Genomic DNA, 16,421 nt, shown 5'->3' with positions numbered 1-16,421 from the left:
CACATATAAACAAGCCCTATAATACACTAATGGGTACACTCCACCCAAACACACTCGTACACAGAAATGACAGTACACTAGGTACCAAATGCAAACAGTTATAAAAATGCATGATTGGAAGTAAACGGGAGGCCTGGAGTTGAAATGCTGGACTGTGGATGCGTTACAACATGTTATGTTGACTCTGACATCTGATTGGATGAGCCACGTTCAAAGCCGTTGATCAGTGTGCTATTTGTGATTGTAATTATTTATAAGAAACAATATACAGCACCAATAAAATGTTTGGGGTCCTTTTTTTTTTTTTTTGGAGAGAGAGAGAGGTTTTTGAATGAAGTCTTGTATAATTGTATAATATTACAAATTAAAATAACTGTTTGAGTATATTGTAAAATATAATTTCTTTTCTGTCTTGTACAGCTGATTTTTCATGAGCCATTACTCTGTTCAAGAGAGAAATATTGTATTATTATATATACACAATATTTTTGTGTAAACAGTGATTGTTTTACAAAATTACTGATTTTTATTTTTATTTTTCAGTGGTAGTGTAATAATCGTAAATAAAAAATACACAGTAAAATATAATTTATTGTTATATCATTTAATTAAAATAAAAGGGAATAAATTGCTATAATGTGAAGGTAATGCCTGCCATAAATGAAAACCAGAAGATAAAGTTAAATAATATCTGATGGATTCAGTGCATAATTCAGATTTAAAAAGGCATTTATTTTAATTTTTTTCAATGGCAGACCAGAACAGGGTGCTTTTGAGCTGATTTTTATTTAAATACGTGCATATTTTATTTTATTTTATTTTATTTTATATGACTTCAAATGTGGCCAATCCAGTCAGAATTTAGATTTGTAACTGGTTGTAATCATAAAAATGTGTCTGAATTATTATTATTATTGTTATTTGTTTCTCCTGTAGTGGCTGGGATGTTGCAGGTGAGCTCTGAGGATCTCGGCTCCGCCCTCACCTCTGATGTGCAGTGTTTCAAAGGTACAACCTTCTGTTTGCACGTACGCCACGTATCAGCATCAATCAACACACTGACTAAACGCTGTCAATTAAAGTCATCTTGTGTAGCATAGCACCGCTCATGGAGTAAATCTCACTGCCAGGAGGCTTGCTGACACCGATCACTGAGATGTACTGGCCTTTGTCCAGTCACAAAATCATCAATGAAAGCGGCATCGAGCGTTCAGCCTTGGATCATGTTACTGGCGAGCCCAGTTTGGCTCAATTTGACTCAATTGGATAACTGCCTTCTCATTCAAAATACACAGACATAAACACGCACGTCTAGACTGTGTGCATGTTGTGCCATATATAACAAGTGTGGAGTGTGTATGAATCACATGATGTCTGGAGGTTAATCTAATTCAGCCGTCGAGGACACACCGATCTATTGCTGAAAATTACAAGCACACTTGGCATTGTCTTGTGTCTCTCTGTGATTTCTCTCTCTCTCTCTCTCTCTCTCCCTCTCTCTCTCTCTCAGTCTCCTTCACTTTGTCATGCAGCCATGCCTCTCTTTTAAAGGGATAGTTCACCCAAAAATTTGAAACTTTGTCATCATTTACTCTTTAAAAAAATTAAAAATAAATAAATACTTATTTAATATAAAACCGGTCCATTTCCCAAGTCTTCTGAATCTCTATGTTAGCAAAAGATCAATAATTTAATGCTATTCAAAATAAGTCCTATCTATTTCCATTCCGAACTTTTTGGTGAATTGATTGGTCTGATTTATAAAAGCGGTGTATTATGATTGGTTCTTAAATATGCATGATCCGGTTTATGACTCAATGATCTGAAGGGAATGATAGCAGTGGATAAAACGTAATTTTTGCTTTCGTCATGCTTTCTGAACCTTGAAAACTCTAACCCTTTCAGAATTTTACGCAAAAGAGCAAGCAGTATGTTCTTTCTTCAAGGGAACACAAAAGTCATTTCAGTTCAGTTATACAGCTTTGGGAAGACATGAAGGAGAATCAATGTTTAGTTTTAACTTTTGGATGAGCTAGTCGTGTGATGATTTGTTGTTTTGAATATTGTATATCATAAACAAGTAAACAATTCAGAAAGAATTGTCATTCTTACAATGCCACACTTGTGTAGTTTTAAACTGATATGCGACAAACACAGGGCCCTGATCGACGGTCAGACTTTGGCAGTGTGTGCATCTGGATGTTGACGCACTGTGGCCAGCCATGAATGGCTAAGCAAAAGTGGTGATTCAGTGTCTGACATCATCAGGGTCCAGGCGCTGTGTGTCCTCCACATTAGCATGTGCTGTGTCCCTTCAGCCAGCACCATCAACAATGGGCCGCTTGTTTTTCAGCCTCCTAGTGCGGCGTATATCAATCAAAATGTGCCCCTGTTGATTTGAGCAGTCACTTTTTACTGAAAGGATCGACTAGCATTTAGTTGCTGATCCTGCTACGGTTCCTGGTTAATTCTGGTTCAGTGGCGGTTTATTGATGGGACAGCTTAACAGCCAGCATGCTCTTTATGGTTGAGCTGGATGCCCTTGCTAGGTAAAGTAATAATTTACCTCAAAACCTTCTTGTAATGAAATCAATCTTGTATGACTTACACAGAGTTCTTTAGGTTTTATTCAAACATGCATGTATAACTAACAGTAATCCAGATCTTTGCTCACATGCTATTTTACTGACCAGTTATATTAGTGCTACCACTTAAGTTACATCAATCTGTCACACCACATTAAAAGCGTCAATGTGACATTTATTGTTTGAATTTTGACCTTTGCCCTCTGCTTTAGGTGATGTCATAACAAGGCGCCACACAGTTGAAATGTCCAACCATCACAGAGACCTCTTGGCCAAAGCTTTATACGGACGGCTCTTCAGCTTCCTGGTCAATAGCATTAACTTTTACCTCCAAGGCCATGAAGATAGCACGGGGTAAGATGCAGACGTGTGTGAGTGTGTGAGTGTGAACGTGAGCTTAGATTCATGCTTTTATGTGGACGTGTTTCCCTTTGTCTCAGTGTGAATGAGAGACCTGAATGAAGAAGATTGTTATTGGAAGAACCTAGTTCAAACATTGTTCCTTCATTATTCTGAAGTACATCAAATGTCAGTGATGGTTACCAGCTATTGATCTGTATGGATTGGTTGTCTCAGCTGCTCACAGAACGTATTAGTAGAAACAAGAGTCAAGAGACCTTCTGTGATGAACATCAGTCAAAACACTGTGGAAGTTTTTGGAATAGTTTACATATTGTATGTGAGACATCTGTTATAGAGCACCTGACGGTAAGTGACAGAGCCAGTAGTGTATGAGCAGGGAGACACACCTCCTCTGCTGTTATTGCATTATGAGAACGGTATCTCGTGGCTAAAACTGTAATTTCCACGGAACTCCAAGTATGTGTGCATTCACACATAAACAGTCACAGTGACTCATCTTTCCACACGATTTCACATGCCTCGCTATCCTCCAAAAAAAACATTGTGAGCCTATATTCACTTTTACATACATACGGATGTGCCCTTTGACAAAACGATTAGAAACTCACAGATTCACTAACGGCTGAATGCAGGACCCCATATATATGGGTATATAATATATAATGTGTGTGTTAACCTGGACCGCAAAACCAGTCTTAAGTCGCTGATTTATATTTGTAGCAATAGTCAAAAATACATTGTATGGGTAAAAATGATCGATTATTTTTTTGAAGGCTGTTTAAGTAAAGAACATGTTCCATGTAGATGTTTAGTATATTTCCTAGCATAAATATATATAAACTTAATTTTTGATTTGTTATATGCATTGCTTGGGACCTAATTTGGACAACTTTATATTATACTTAATTTGAAAGAACTTACAACTCTTTTTAGCATGATTCTGAATAATTTAATCAATCATATGTTACAGTAAAGTCATTTATAATGCCTATACTATAATCATTCCGCAAATCCAGCTTTGCCATCAACTTGTTAAATTTAAAAAAAGAAATATGAAATAGATTTATTTTGAATTGTTCCACAATATAACCGTTTTTACCTTATTAAAAAAAATGTTGAGGTTTGAGAAATTTACAGAAATTTCCAAGAAACTCTAATTATGTTTGTATTCACACATAAACAGTCACAGTGACTCATCTTTCCACACGATTTCACATGCCTCGCTATCCTCAAAAAAAAACATTGTGAGCCTATATTCACTTTTACATACATACGGATGTGCCCTTTGACAAAACGATTAGAAACTCACAGATTCACTAACGGCTGAATGCAGGACCCCATATATATGGGTATAAAATATATAATGTGTGTGTTAACCTGGACCGCAAAACCAGTCTTAAGTCGCTGATTTATATTTGTAGCAATAGTCAAAAATACACTGTATGGGTAAAAATGATAAAAAAAAATTTCAGGCTGTTTAAGTAAAAATCATGATCCAATTTCCAAGAAACTCTAATTATGTTTGTATTCACACATTAACAGTCCCAGTGACTCATCATTCAACATGATTTCACATGCCTTCAAAAAAAAAAAAAAAAAAACATAAGAATGAGCCATTTGACAAACAATTAGAAACTCACAGCTCCTTGAATGTAAATTTTCACAACATTGCTGTTTTTACTGCAATATTGATATGTAATCCGACTAACTCCAAACGTTTGAATGGCTGTGTGCATATACTTGATACATTCGTAATGCACGTATCATTATTTTTTGGCAATTCATAAAAACTTATAACTCTCATCAGGTCTTAAAAGAGTAGTTCACCTTCAGTTGCTGGTCCCTTTCGACTTAGTGTCTTGACAAAGTGTTTTTCTCTCATACTGTGGAAGTCAGTAGGGACCTGGAACTGAAGGTGGATTAACTAACCTTTAATTTTGAGCACTGACTCACCGGATTCACCTGAAGTAATAAGAAGACATCCACACAATCAAAACCATTGTCATCTGTTTACAAAAGGTTTACTGTTGTAAAGAAATGAAGGTCTCATGTGTGATCAATAACTGGCTAAAGCAGGCTTGACCTGTGTCCTGGTCAGCAGTTCAATGCAATAGGCTAATGTTTATTGATGTGTAAATGAGAATGTTTATTACGGGGCTTTGAGGGCATGATCACACCAGCACAAACTATTATAAAACACAGTCGCTTATTGTGACTTAAAACTCAGCTTTGGCATATATTGTGTGGGTGTCTCATAATTTTGCTTACAAATAATGTGTATTTTTCACTATTAATCTTTTAAGGTGAAATAATAAAAAAAATATATATATAGAGAGATATTTTGACAGTTGATTGGACGATGTTAGAGAATGTTCTGACATGTCAGACAGCTCCAGTGACGTTGGGTGTTACTGTTGTAGACACGGTGTAACAGTGAATTATGACAGAATTGTCTTGACATAACCTTTTGTTTCTTAGAAATACCTGCATGTATTTTTTTTTTCTTGTCAGTGACCTTTAAATATTGTTGTTGTTGTTTTTTCTCTGCATTTTACACTAGAAAAACTTGCACTTAAGCTATGGTTCAGCACATATTGTTGGCTTAAGATCACTAACCATAGTTTATACTATGGTACTCCTAACCCTCTACAATCCTGAAATATGTTCCTGTCTGTTTTGACAGCGATCCTGCCCTTGAGATAAGCATCCTGGACATTTTTGGCTTCGAGGAATTCCAGCGCAATGGTTATGAACAGGTAAGGGGAGACAGCACAGATATAAAGAGGACAATGATAATTACACGTTTAACATCTTTGTGACCTTTTGAAAGCGTCTTTCCTATCATTGTAACATCACACTGAGGCTAACATTTATAGCCGCCTTTCTAAGTGCAGACTGTTAAGCTTTTCATCTGGCTCTGAAGAACACAAACTGCTCTTCGCCTCTCATTGTGGATTGTGGGCCTCCTAAACCTAGTCTGCTCTGCACTATGTTTGATGTGGATATGCCACAGAGCCACAGACTTGTGGGAATCAAGGCATTGTGCTCATGATCCTGTTTCCCGTACAGGGGAAAGCACTGACCTATTCCACAGTATGTTCCTGCCTGGGGCCATTACTTTTTTAGACTTAACGACACATGGGATGTTCTTACGATGGGTTTTTCCACCACAAAGGCACTTCATTCTAAGCAGGACAGGTGTATTTCTGACTCGTGCTGACTTTAAAGCTCTGTTCCAAAACTAAGTGAGCTGGCTGTGTAAACTGTGTGTTTTTTTTTTTAAGGCATCATAAATGTGCTTCCGATGTGTAGGCTGTTCTAAAACTTAGTCAAGAATACATTGCATCAAACTAAAAAAAAACTAAAAGCAGCAGACAATAGAGTGGTAATTTTGCATGTCAATTCCAGATGTTAACATCCCTATGGTTTCCTTAGCAATTACCCAATAGGATTTTTCCACTGGCTTTTGGATAACTGCAGAAAAGAAGCTTGTGACAAACATGCTGATTTCTATAAAGCCCCTTCTTTTGGAAAGCTCACTGTGCTCTGATTGGCCAGCTGACCCAGTGCGTTGTGATTGGCCGAACATCTCAACTGTGTGTCGGAAATGTAACACTCCTTCACGTAAACATAATGCAGTTATAGCGCAGTTCAAAAGTTGGTTTCACCATATCAGTTCGATCCCGACTAACATTCTGAAACTATAGATGACCAAGCCAGTCGATCCAAACCGACTTGAGCAGAATGCATCAGAGTGGTAAGCTGCATTACCATTTTTTTTTACTTTTTTTTTTTTTTTTACTCTGTTTTATTGGTTAAATTATTTATTCTACAAAAAAAATACATCTAATTAATTGAAATCCTGAAACTTCCAATATTAAACAGCAGTGTATTTTTTTATGTAAATTATTTTAAGGCCCTATGGGATATTTTTATTTTTATTTTTGTATTTTTTTTTTAACTTTTATTATATTTAGATTTAATTTTAATCAAATTCTGTTTTCCATTATTTTACTTTATTCCATTGTAAAGGTTCTACAAAATATTATTATTATTATTTTATATATTGTGTTTACATCTTTATAAATAAATTCTGATACATTTTGTCTTCTTTAAAATGTTGCTTTAAATAATGTTTTAATAATAATTTTATCATTAGTAGTAGTACTTTCATTACAATAAATAATATATCTGTAATGGTTTCTTCAAGTTAAACTGAACTTTTATTTTGATGGGTTGCTGTGAAGACCTTTAAGTTTCTGTTTGTAAATTATATGATGATAGTTTTACTCAAAACAATAGAACAATGCTCACAAGTGAGTCTAAGAGCAGCTCTGGAGATTATGTTCATGTACTCATATATTGAGGTGGCAGAGACTGGAATCACTGCTTCAGTATGTGTGTAGTAAACGAAACCGTGCATCTGCACCATTCATTCACACAGAGACACGCAGATCATGCAGGATTTATATCTAAATGGTATTTCTGCTGCTTAATATTCACGTTCTATATCATGTTTTGATTTAAGTGGATGGACTTACTTTTCATGTATTCATTCAAAATTTGGCCAATTACGTGACTTCCATTTTTGTACAAAAAAATTCAGTTTTTATGTCTGGATTCCACATTTCCGTCCACATTTTCCACATTGTGGAAATCATGCATACTCACAAACTCTGATTCAGGAGTGCCAAATTATCCTAAGCAAAGTTGGCATGATGACATTTAACATCCCATGGCATGGGTGGGATATTACTGATGTTGTAGAAATCTGAAAATACCTTATGTTTTCCGAAGACCTTATTTCGGTAATTAACCCATTCAAAATAACCGTTGACTTCAAGAGGATTCTACAATTAGATCTGATTCACAGGTTTTAGGATGGATTACTGCAGCACTGTATGTATACTGTCTTTAGATAATAAAAATACTTAATTCCATATCTCTCTGAGTATTAGTTTAAAACTGACTGTTAAAGCAGCTTTCAGTACTAATGTATGAGGTTTCATTTCAATTGGGATACCTCCTTAGAAGACAGTCCAAATTGCAGCTTTCTAGGTTTTTGTACAAAGCTCGTATGTTTGAGTCCAGCCTTTATCATTTAGTTATTGCCAAATACCATAATACAAATACAAATAATAATTTAATTTGTTGAAAAAGACTTGTTTTTATTGGTGCGTTGGTCTATTTATAGGCTAAATGAGCCTATGTCTATTTAGAGTGCTGAGATGTTAAGATGTTACAGAGTACTTATTTTATTTCTTTATTCCAACTTCCAAGAGGCCTAGTCTACGTTAGTTATGAATAAATTGTTAAAACCTGTATAAATGACTCATTCTTGACACAAGGAAAAAGAGCTGTGTCTGTGCGCACATTTGAATAATGTCGGCTGTAACCATGTTCGGGCATTTAAAAAGCTGTCAATCAAAATGTACCTGTCGGGCTCGGGTCCTGTCGGGCCTAACTTTTAAGGCCCGATTACAGCTCTACTCCAGATACACCCCAGAGAGGTTGGCTGAGGCTAAACTGGGTGACAATTCAACATTAATGTGTTGTGAAAGCATTAGTGCATTCTTCAGAGTAGCCTGGAGCCAGAGCAAGACGTATGTGCCACGTACATCATATACATTAATACCCCCCACCCCTCCCAAAGTCTGGAGTAGCATGAAATAAAGCAGCTGCTGTCAAGACCCCAAGTTGTGTTATTTTAGTGCTTTGGAGAGAGACTAATGTCCGTCTAAAGGCTAAGATGCCACATGTGCACACCGCCGCCCCCTGCCCAGAATCCCCAGTAGCCATCTACTGTGCAAGCTGTGTTTTTGTACAGGACTAGATGAGGTTGACGGTTTTTTTTTTGGGGGGGGGGGGTTCTCCTCAGATGAACCCTTTGCACCAGACATAAAGGATTCTCTGTGCAGAGTCAGGTTTGACCCATGAACCATTAGGCACCCACCAATAGATTCATAGGGAGGATGCATGAGGTTAATTGGGTCCTCTGTGGAGGAATGGTTAGTAAATGAGCTGGTCATATACTTCTAACTGCTAAACCAGGTGGGGATCTGCAGTGGAACTCCTGCTGAATTTTTTTTTTTTTTTTTTTTTTTTTTTTTTTGCCAGCCTGAGTTGATTTGCTGGTACTGTACGATTTTGCTTGATCAGCTGGTCATGACTAGCAAACCAGCATAGGCCATAACAGCTCCATGTGACCAAAAGCCCACGATCTTATTGGTTCATCAGATTTACGCACAGTGGTGAACAGGGGCATTAACCGCACGTCTTTCACATCAAATTTTCAGACTGAACATTCGTCTTGGTGTGAACATATCTTTAAATCAGTGTTTATGTTAATAGCCAATAAAAGCCAAGCTGAACATGGCAGACATTTTGTACAAGAATATTTTTAAAGGTCTGTCCCCATCAGTCAAGATGAGGGCCTTTATTTGTGTGTGGACCTCTTCTTTCTGTGACAGATAGTCATCTGGACAACAAGGTAGGCGGGTGGAAGTGTGTGTCTGTGTCTGTATGTTTGTATGCAATTCCTGGATGTCTTTCTTAACAGTGTTGGATAAGGTGTAAATCAGGATTGGTGCTAGAAGAGATAAGTGCATACCCACAGTCCCCTGGGAGATCTCCTTGTGATGGTGTATGTGACGGATTGGGAAATGCTTACAAGATACAGACACACCTTTAATCCACAAGTGAAAGAAGATTTATGGTCCTTGACCTTTCAAGGTCACAAGAATGAGAAAAAATAAAATGAAAAAAAAATTTGGGGCGAGTGACTAATTACGAAGCTTGAATGAGGTATTTAATGCCCACTTGGGGTGTACAGATAATATTATGTATGTGATTTAAACCTGTAAATCTACAAATAATCTTCAGTAGTTTCTTTAGGGTTTCAATACTAGGGTTGTGTCAATATAATGAATTGACAATAAGACAATAAATATTTGGTTGACACATTTCAACATAGAAGTTTGCAGTATTGCAGCTTAAAAAAAATGTAGAAGACACCATTTGTACCTACGACTCCTGAGTAAAATCTTACCAGATCAGACAACAGGTGAAAGCGAGATGCTCTATGTGCAACCATGAAAAGTTAACTTGCCATTTTTGATTGTGGTCTCCAAAAACTCCCATACTCGTGTGCGAAATTTTCTTAGTTGCAAGTAGAGCATGATATGTTAGGGGCGGTTCACACAGAATGTGTTTTCCATTCCAATGTGCTGCTTGTTGTTTTTCTATGTAAACACTTTAGATGGATGTGAATGACTGTTGTGCTTGCATTTCTCGTCTTTTGCACCATCTCGCACATGAGACTCGCATTTTTAAACCAATTTAAAAAAAAAAAAACTTTTCTATGCAGTGCTGCTTACCAATGTCAGTTCCAAAACACTGGGTCAGAAGACCCTGGAGCCGGGGCAAGTGTTGCAAGCTTTTGTTTACCGTAGCAAATTTCATTGCAGCTGCTTTATTTGATGCCAACATGGTGGAGGCAGCACTCATAAGATTTTTATCTTGCAAATTTAAAATCCAGTGCGATATCTTTAGTTTTTTTGTTTTTTACATGTTAAAATAGTAACTATCTTTTCTGCTTTTTGGCTATTTTCTATATAACATCACGTTTCAAAATAGACCCTCACCATTCCTGAGTGCTGCGTCTCATGATTTTAGACACAGAAAAGCATTATGTTTGAACAACCACTTAGACACCCCAATATGCAGAAAATGAAGTTTTTTTGTTTTTATTTTTGTATGCTTTTATATAGTTAATTTTTCGAACTCTCCACCTCCCTACACTTATGTGATTTATAAAGACAATGTTGTATCATCTAAGTATTTAAGTGTTGTCTTGTATTGTTGGCTCCAAAAAGTACCACATTTGAGATCTTTTCCCCATGGATGAACTTTTTTTCCCTCAGTGCTCTGGAATTCCCCCTCTTTTTTCTCCAAGCTCTTCATCCCAGCTCTGATCTTTTTCTCTCATGATGTGTGCTGAATTGTGTCAGCGCTTGGGCAATCTTCCTTATGACTTCCTGAAGTGCTGTGAAACCTCATGCTGAGAAATTGATGAGGTGCACCCGGCTTTTCTAATATGCTTGTTTTCTTTCCTCTCCATTGCGACCACTGTTGCCGTCTGTACTTCATCCAGTGTGTGTTCCCACATTAAACTTGGAAACCCTTATATTGATACAAACGAGCTGTATACTTCCCTCCGATGGTCTTAGCTTTTGATCGGCAGTATCAAAACAACTTCGTCATATACTGTATGACCTAAGAGCTTCTGAGAAACGAACAACTAGTTGGTGTGTAACTTAATTATTTTGTTTGGTAAAAAGCCATCTACTCTACCCCTACATCTACTGTAGGGGTGTTGTTGGCGCAGTGGATAAGACACATGCCATTGGTGTGAGCGACCCGGGTTCGAATCCACTGTGAGACAACAATGTGTCGGTGAGCAAGACACTTAACCCCAAGTTGGTCCGGAGCATGTGACCTCTGACATATATAGCAAGTGTAAGTCGCTTTGGATAAAAGCGTCAGATAAATGTAAATGTCAGTTTTATGTGGGGAAGTCATGGCCTGACGGTTAGCGACTTGGACTCACAATTCCTTGGCAGGAATTGTGGGTGGGGGGAGTGCATGTACAGTTCTCTCTCCACCTTCAATACCATGACTTAGGTGCCCTTGAGCAAGGCATCGAACCCCCAACTGCTCCCCGCGCGCCGCAGCATAAATGGCTGCCCACTGCTCTGGGTGTGTGTTCACTGCTCTGTGTGTGTGCACTTCGGATGGGTTAAATGCAGAGCACAAATTCTGAGTATGGGTCAGTTTCTTCAGTAGAACACAAACAGATATTTTTAACTTAAACCGTTGCAGTCTGTCAGTCATGTAAGTGGATGGGAATCATGGCTTTAAGTGCATTACCGCCACCTATCTCTCAAATGGACCACTGACCCTCCTAATTGAGATTGTAGATAGCGTGTCAATGGTCCATTTGAGAGATGGGGTCCATCCCAATGGTCCATGCTCTCATGCAGGCTGAAGAAGAACTTGCTCAGTACAGTTCAGACATTGTGGTGAAAACCAGAGGTAGAAAACAATTAAAAACATCAGGGTTCCCTCTTTTTAACTTTCAGCTTGGCTGGATTAAGGTGATAAATGATTTAAATGAGTCCAGGAACTGCACTGTTACACTGAATTCCTGGAATAAACCTGCTCACTGAAGCATGTGGATTAGTGAGTGAATATGTTGGAGGGGTTAACATTGAATGCTTAGTCCAGCCATGTTCATTAAAAGGTAATTAACATACATGCCAGCTCTTTGTGTGCAGATAAAGCTGCCTGTCATATAGCTATTGTTTTGGAAAATATGTTATTTTGTCTGATAAAACACAAGCTTGCTTGCTTCTTGAAAAGTCATATGCAGCCCTATAAACATTGTACATAATCCTACCCTTTTTGATACAATTATTGTCATATATGTACATGTATGTAATATATACTTAATATATATATATATACACACACACACACACACACACATATATATAATATATATATATATGTGTGTGTGTGTGTGTGTGTGTGTGTATATTAGGGGTGTAACGGTTCACAAAATTCACGGTTCGGTTCGGTTCGATACACTGATGTCACGGTTCGGTTCGGTACGGTTCGGTACGTTTTAGATACAGCAAAAAGAAAAAATTGGCAGATAAATTTCCTTGATTTTTATTTAAATGTTTTATTTATTAAAACTAACAAAGTATGTGTTTTTTTTTTTTTTTTTTTTTTTTTTTTTACATTGAACAATGATGGAGCTATTCTTTACCCATCTTCTATGGTGTTTTCTTAGCAGCATACTGTATAAAACAAAAATAGCTCCTTATAAAATTTTTTTACAAATTAAATGTAATATTGTTGTAGTAGTTATGAACAAATACAAAGATGTAACTCTTTTTATATTGAACTCTATAACTCTTTATATTGAGTGTGTTTTTTCTCTATTTGGGCTTATGTTTTTTGGAACAAAGCAGGAATTACGGTCTGGCTGAAATGGGCTCGTGAAGGAATATTGTAATGGGGCTCAATTACATTAAGCATGTTCTTAAAACCTGCGTTTTCCACTACAGAGTAAGGTCTCATATCCGCGGCTATAACGTAAATGCACCATTCGCTGCGGTGATGTCCGTATACGGAGCCCAGGACGTCACCTGTAGGAGAAAAAAAATCAATCCGTGGCGACGGTTTTGCAATCCGTCCCCTCAGTTTATAAACCGTACTCACGAATTCATAAACTGTTCACTCGATTTAACAAATCGTGCCCACGAATTTCCAATCCGTGCACTCAGATTTTGTAAACCGTACCCTCGGTTTTTGAATCCGTACTCACGAATTCATAATCCGTGCGCACGCTTTCGCAATCCGTTCCCTCGGATTTGTAAACCGTACTCACGGATTCATGCAGCAAACTCCTACGTGTTAACATACAGTTTTATTGAATATTATTATGTGGAATAGGTTTACAGCAAAGTGCCTTAAGTGATTCTCTATCAAGTGTAGTACGAGGTGGAATACAAAGATTTAATAAGAAAGATGCGCATTAAAATCTTGTTCAATTGCTGATAATCTATAATAGCACTTGATTATTATTGTGCAATAAACCTGGCATTGTGACTGACTCTGGAGTAATTTTTTCCTCTTTTGTAAGTTATTTTGGATAAAAGATTCTTATGCATAACCTGTTTAATAATATATAATAATGATACAAATAAAAATAAAGTTATTTTTTATAATTTTAATTTGTAGGCTAAATAAATGAGTACAAGACAGTAAAAATGTTTGTCATAAAATAATTTGTGAATTGCTTTATTTTTAAATAACCTTTGACAGTTTTGGAAATGCTTGTGTACAATTCTTTCTTAACATGAAGACTTATTTTTGTGATTTTATTATACTAAGCTCCACCCACCTCACCCCACCTGCCGGAGTTAGATGCATGTTTCACTGTTAAGTGTAAAATGCGTGTCAGTTTTCAAATCCGAGGGAACGGATTGCGAAAGCGTGCGCACGGATTATGAATTCGTGGGTACGGATTCAAAAACCGAGGGTACGGTTTACACAATCTGAGCGCACGCATTGGGAATTCGTGGGCACGGTTTGTTAATCCGTGGGTACGATTTGTTAAACCGAGTGAACAGTTTATTAATTCATGAGGATGGTTTATAAACTGAGGGGACGGATTGCAAAACCGTCGCCACGGATTGATTTTTTTTCTCTCCTACAGGTGACGTGCGGGGCTCCGTGGTACCGAGCCTTCAGCGCGTACTGAGTGAGCGAGCGCCTGACTGAGTAGCCTAACATAAACATATAAGTGTGTTTTTTTTTTTTTCTTCGGGGGTGTCAGGGGCGTTGCCTGTTACGTCGTTTGGGTTATTGGGCTACCTTGTTGAACGCATAACATTATATTTCACACACCTTTTTTATTTTCCAAATTTAATTAATTAGTCCAACGAACCGTTCGGTACATAATGCGTACCGCGTACCGAACCGAAAGCCTCGTACCGAACGGTTCAATACGAATACGCGTATCGTTACACCCCTAGTGTATATATATATATATATATATATATATATATATATATATATATATATATATATATATATATATATATATATATATATATATATATATGTGTGTGTGTGTGTGTGTGTGTGTGTGTGTGTGTGTGTGTGTGTGTGTGTGTGTATAAATATATATATATATAAATATATATATATATATATATGTGTGTGTGTGTGTGTGTGTGTGTATATTATCTATCTTTTGACATTTAATCTTCTGAGTTCAGAAAAATTTTGTTTAATATTATCGCTATTCATTTTTTTTTAAAGTTCAGAATCAAGATAAATGTATTACTCTTATGTTTCTTATGATAAGTGAGATAATGCTGCTAAATGTATCTTTACCTTGAATGTCATTGCTTTAATTTATTTTTTATATTTTGATATTTCATATTTTGTTCAAATGTTTAACATATATGCTTGTTCATATGTTCATTTATTAGTGTGTTATATGATTAGAACGTTGTCCAGGTTTTAAAATAAAGCACAGCAATGATATTTGAGAGTGTATTTTCCCGTTTCAGGAAAAGTATCGAAAAAGTATTGAAATCGAAATTCTTGACTAGGTATCGGTATCGAAACAATAATTTGGGTATCGTGACAACACTACATAGTTAACACTCCCGATTATGTGAATGTGAATGAACTGTTTCAATAGATACTGCTTGTTCATTGCCCCCTACTCCCTGAGCAGGGGTTTACATCACTTCGGAACATGGACTGGAATTGGGAACCGCTGATGTAGCCTATTGTAGTAATGTTGTCTCTGGTGTTCTGGTCTTTGAGCATAAATGCATTCAGGGGGCGTGGCTTTGGACGGTGATTGCAGGGAAGGTGGGACATTAGCTTTCAGTGCTATCAGGCAAATGTTAGCATTTTACAAGATATACTATTGTACATTTAACATACCTAGCACTTTCTACTTATACATTTCATGTCACATTCTGATGTCACGTGTCATTACGGGACCTTTACGGGTTGTGTGTGAACCATAGACTGTATAAAAACGGGAGTCTATGGGACTGACTTCCTTTTGCAGCCAGCCTCAAGCGGCCAGTTAATTAATTAAAGTTTTAGTCACTTCCTTATTGGCTTCACGAGAGAGAGCGGGAGGTTGCCGCTCGGAGTGAACTCACACACATATTCCGGGAAATCACTGACAGTGTGAATGAACCAAAATTTTGCAATCCAGGAACAATAACCGGGACACATTATCTGTGTACTATCCAAAATCTCAGTGTGAAAGGGGCTATTGATTGTTTATGTTGCTAAGGGTGTTGCTCAGTGATACACAGAACCGTTGGGTAAAGCGGTAATAGCTGTGCTGTATCATGAATAAAACACAGCTGCTGACCAATAAGAATCGAGGAAAAATAAACAATTATATATATATAATTTTTTTTTTTCATTTTTTTTTTTTCATTATTATTTTTATTCATATTAGCCTATGTGGCTAAATCAACTATTTATGAGTTTAATGAGAATTATTATTCATGCCCAAAGTTCAACAAAGATGTACGAATGTGAAAAATGAACTGATTGCTCAGTGGGTCTGTGAAAGAGTATTCTGTTAATAAGATGGACATCTTAATGCTGTGCTGTGGCTTAACAAAGGCTTTTGTGTTTTTGTGTCTGTAGCTGTGCGTGAACATTGTGAATGAGCGGATCAGGCAGTTCACCGCAGACGTGCTCTTCCAGCAGGAGCAGCAGGAATGTCTGCAGGAGGGCGTTGCCATGGAGACGCTACGCTCCCTCGGCAACCAGACAGCGGTGCTGGACTTCTTCTTCCAGGTATGCAGTCGGAGCGGATTTCCAAGAGCTGTGGCGGGAGCGAGGGAGAGGAAAGAA

The 16,421-nt window shown here is 37.2% G+C and overlaps 1 protein-coding gene across 4 annotated transcripts in view; it reads left to right on the top strand.

The window, feature by feature from the left end:
- Positions 1-16,421, top strand: part of myo16 (myosin XVI) — a 207,101-nt gene that overhangs the window by 121,072 nt on the left and 69,608 nt on the right. For all 4 annotated transcript variants that reach the window (XM_052565932.1, XM_052565933.1, XM_052565931.1 and 1 more), the window contains exons 19-22: positions 937-1,008; positions 2,798-2,939; positions 5,632-5,704; positions 16,212-16,364. In XM_052565932.1, coding sequence (XP_052421892.1) covers positions 937-1,008; positions 2,798-2,939; positions 5,632-5,704; positions 16,212-16,364 — 440 coding nt within the window. The remainder of the gene's footprint in view (positions 1-936; positions 1,009-2,797; positions 2,940-5,631; positions 5,705-16,211; positions 16,365-16,421) is intronic.

Source organism: Carassius gibelio, chromosome B9 (genome assembly GCF_023724105.1).
Source record: "Carassius gibelio isolate Cgi1373 ecotype wild population from Czech Republic chromosome B9, carGib1.2-hapl.c, whole genome shotgun sequence".
In the NCBI taxonomy this organism is placed as follows: domain Eukaryota; kingdom Metazoa; phylum Chordata; class Actinopteri; order Cypriniformes; family Cyprinidae; genus Carassius; species Carassius gibelio.
This window is presented reverse-complemented; position numbering and strand designations above follow the sequence as displayed.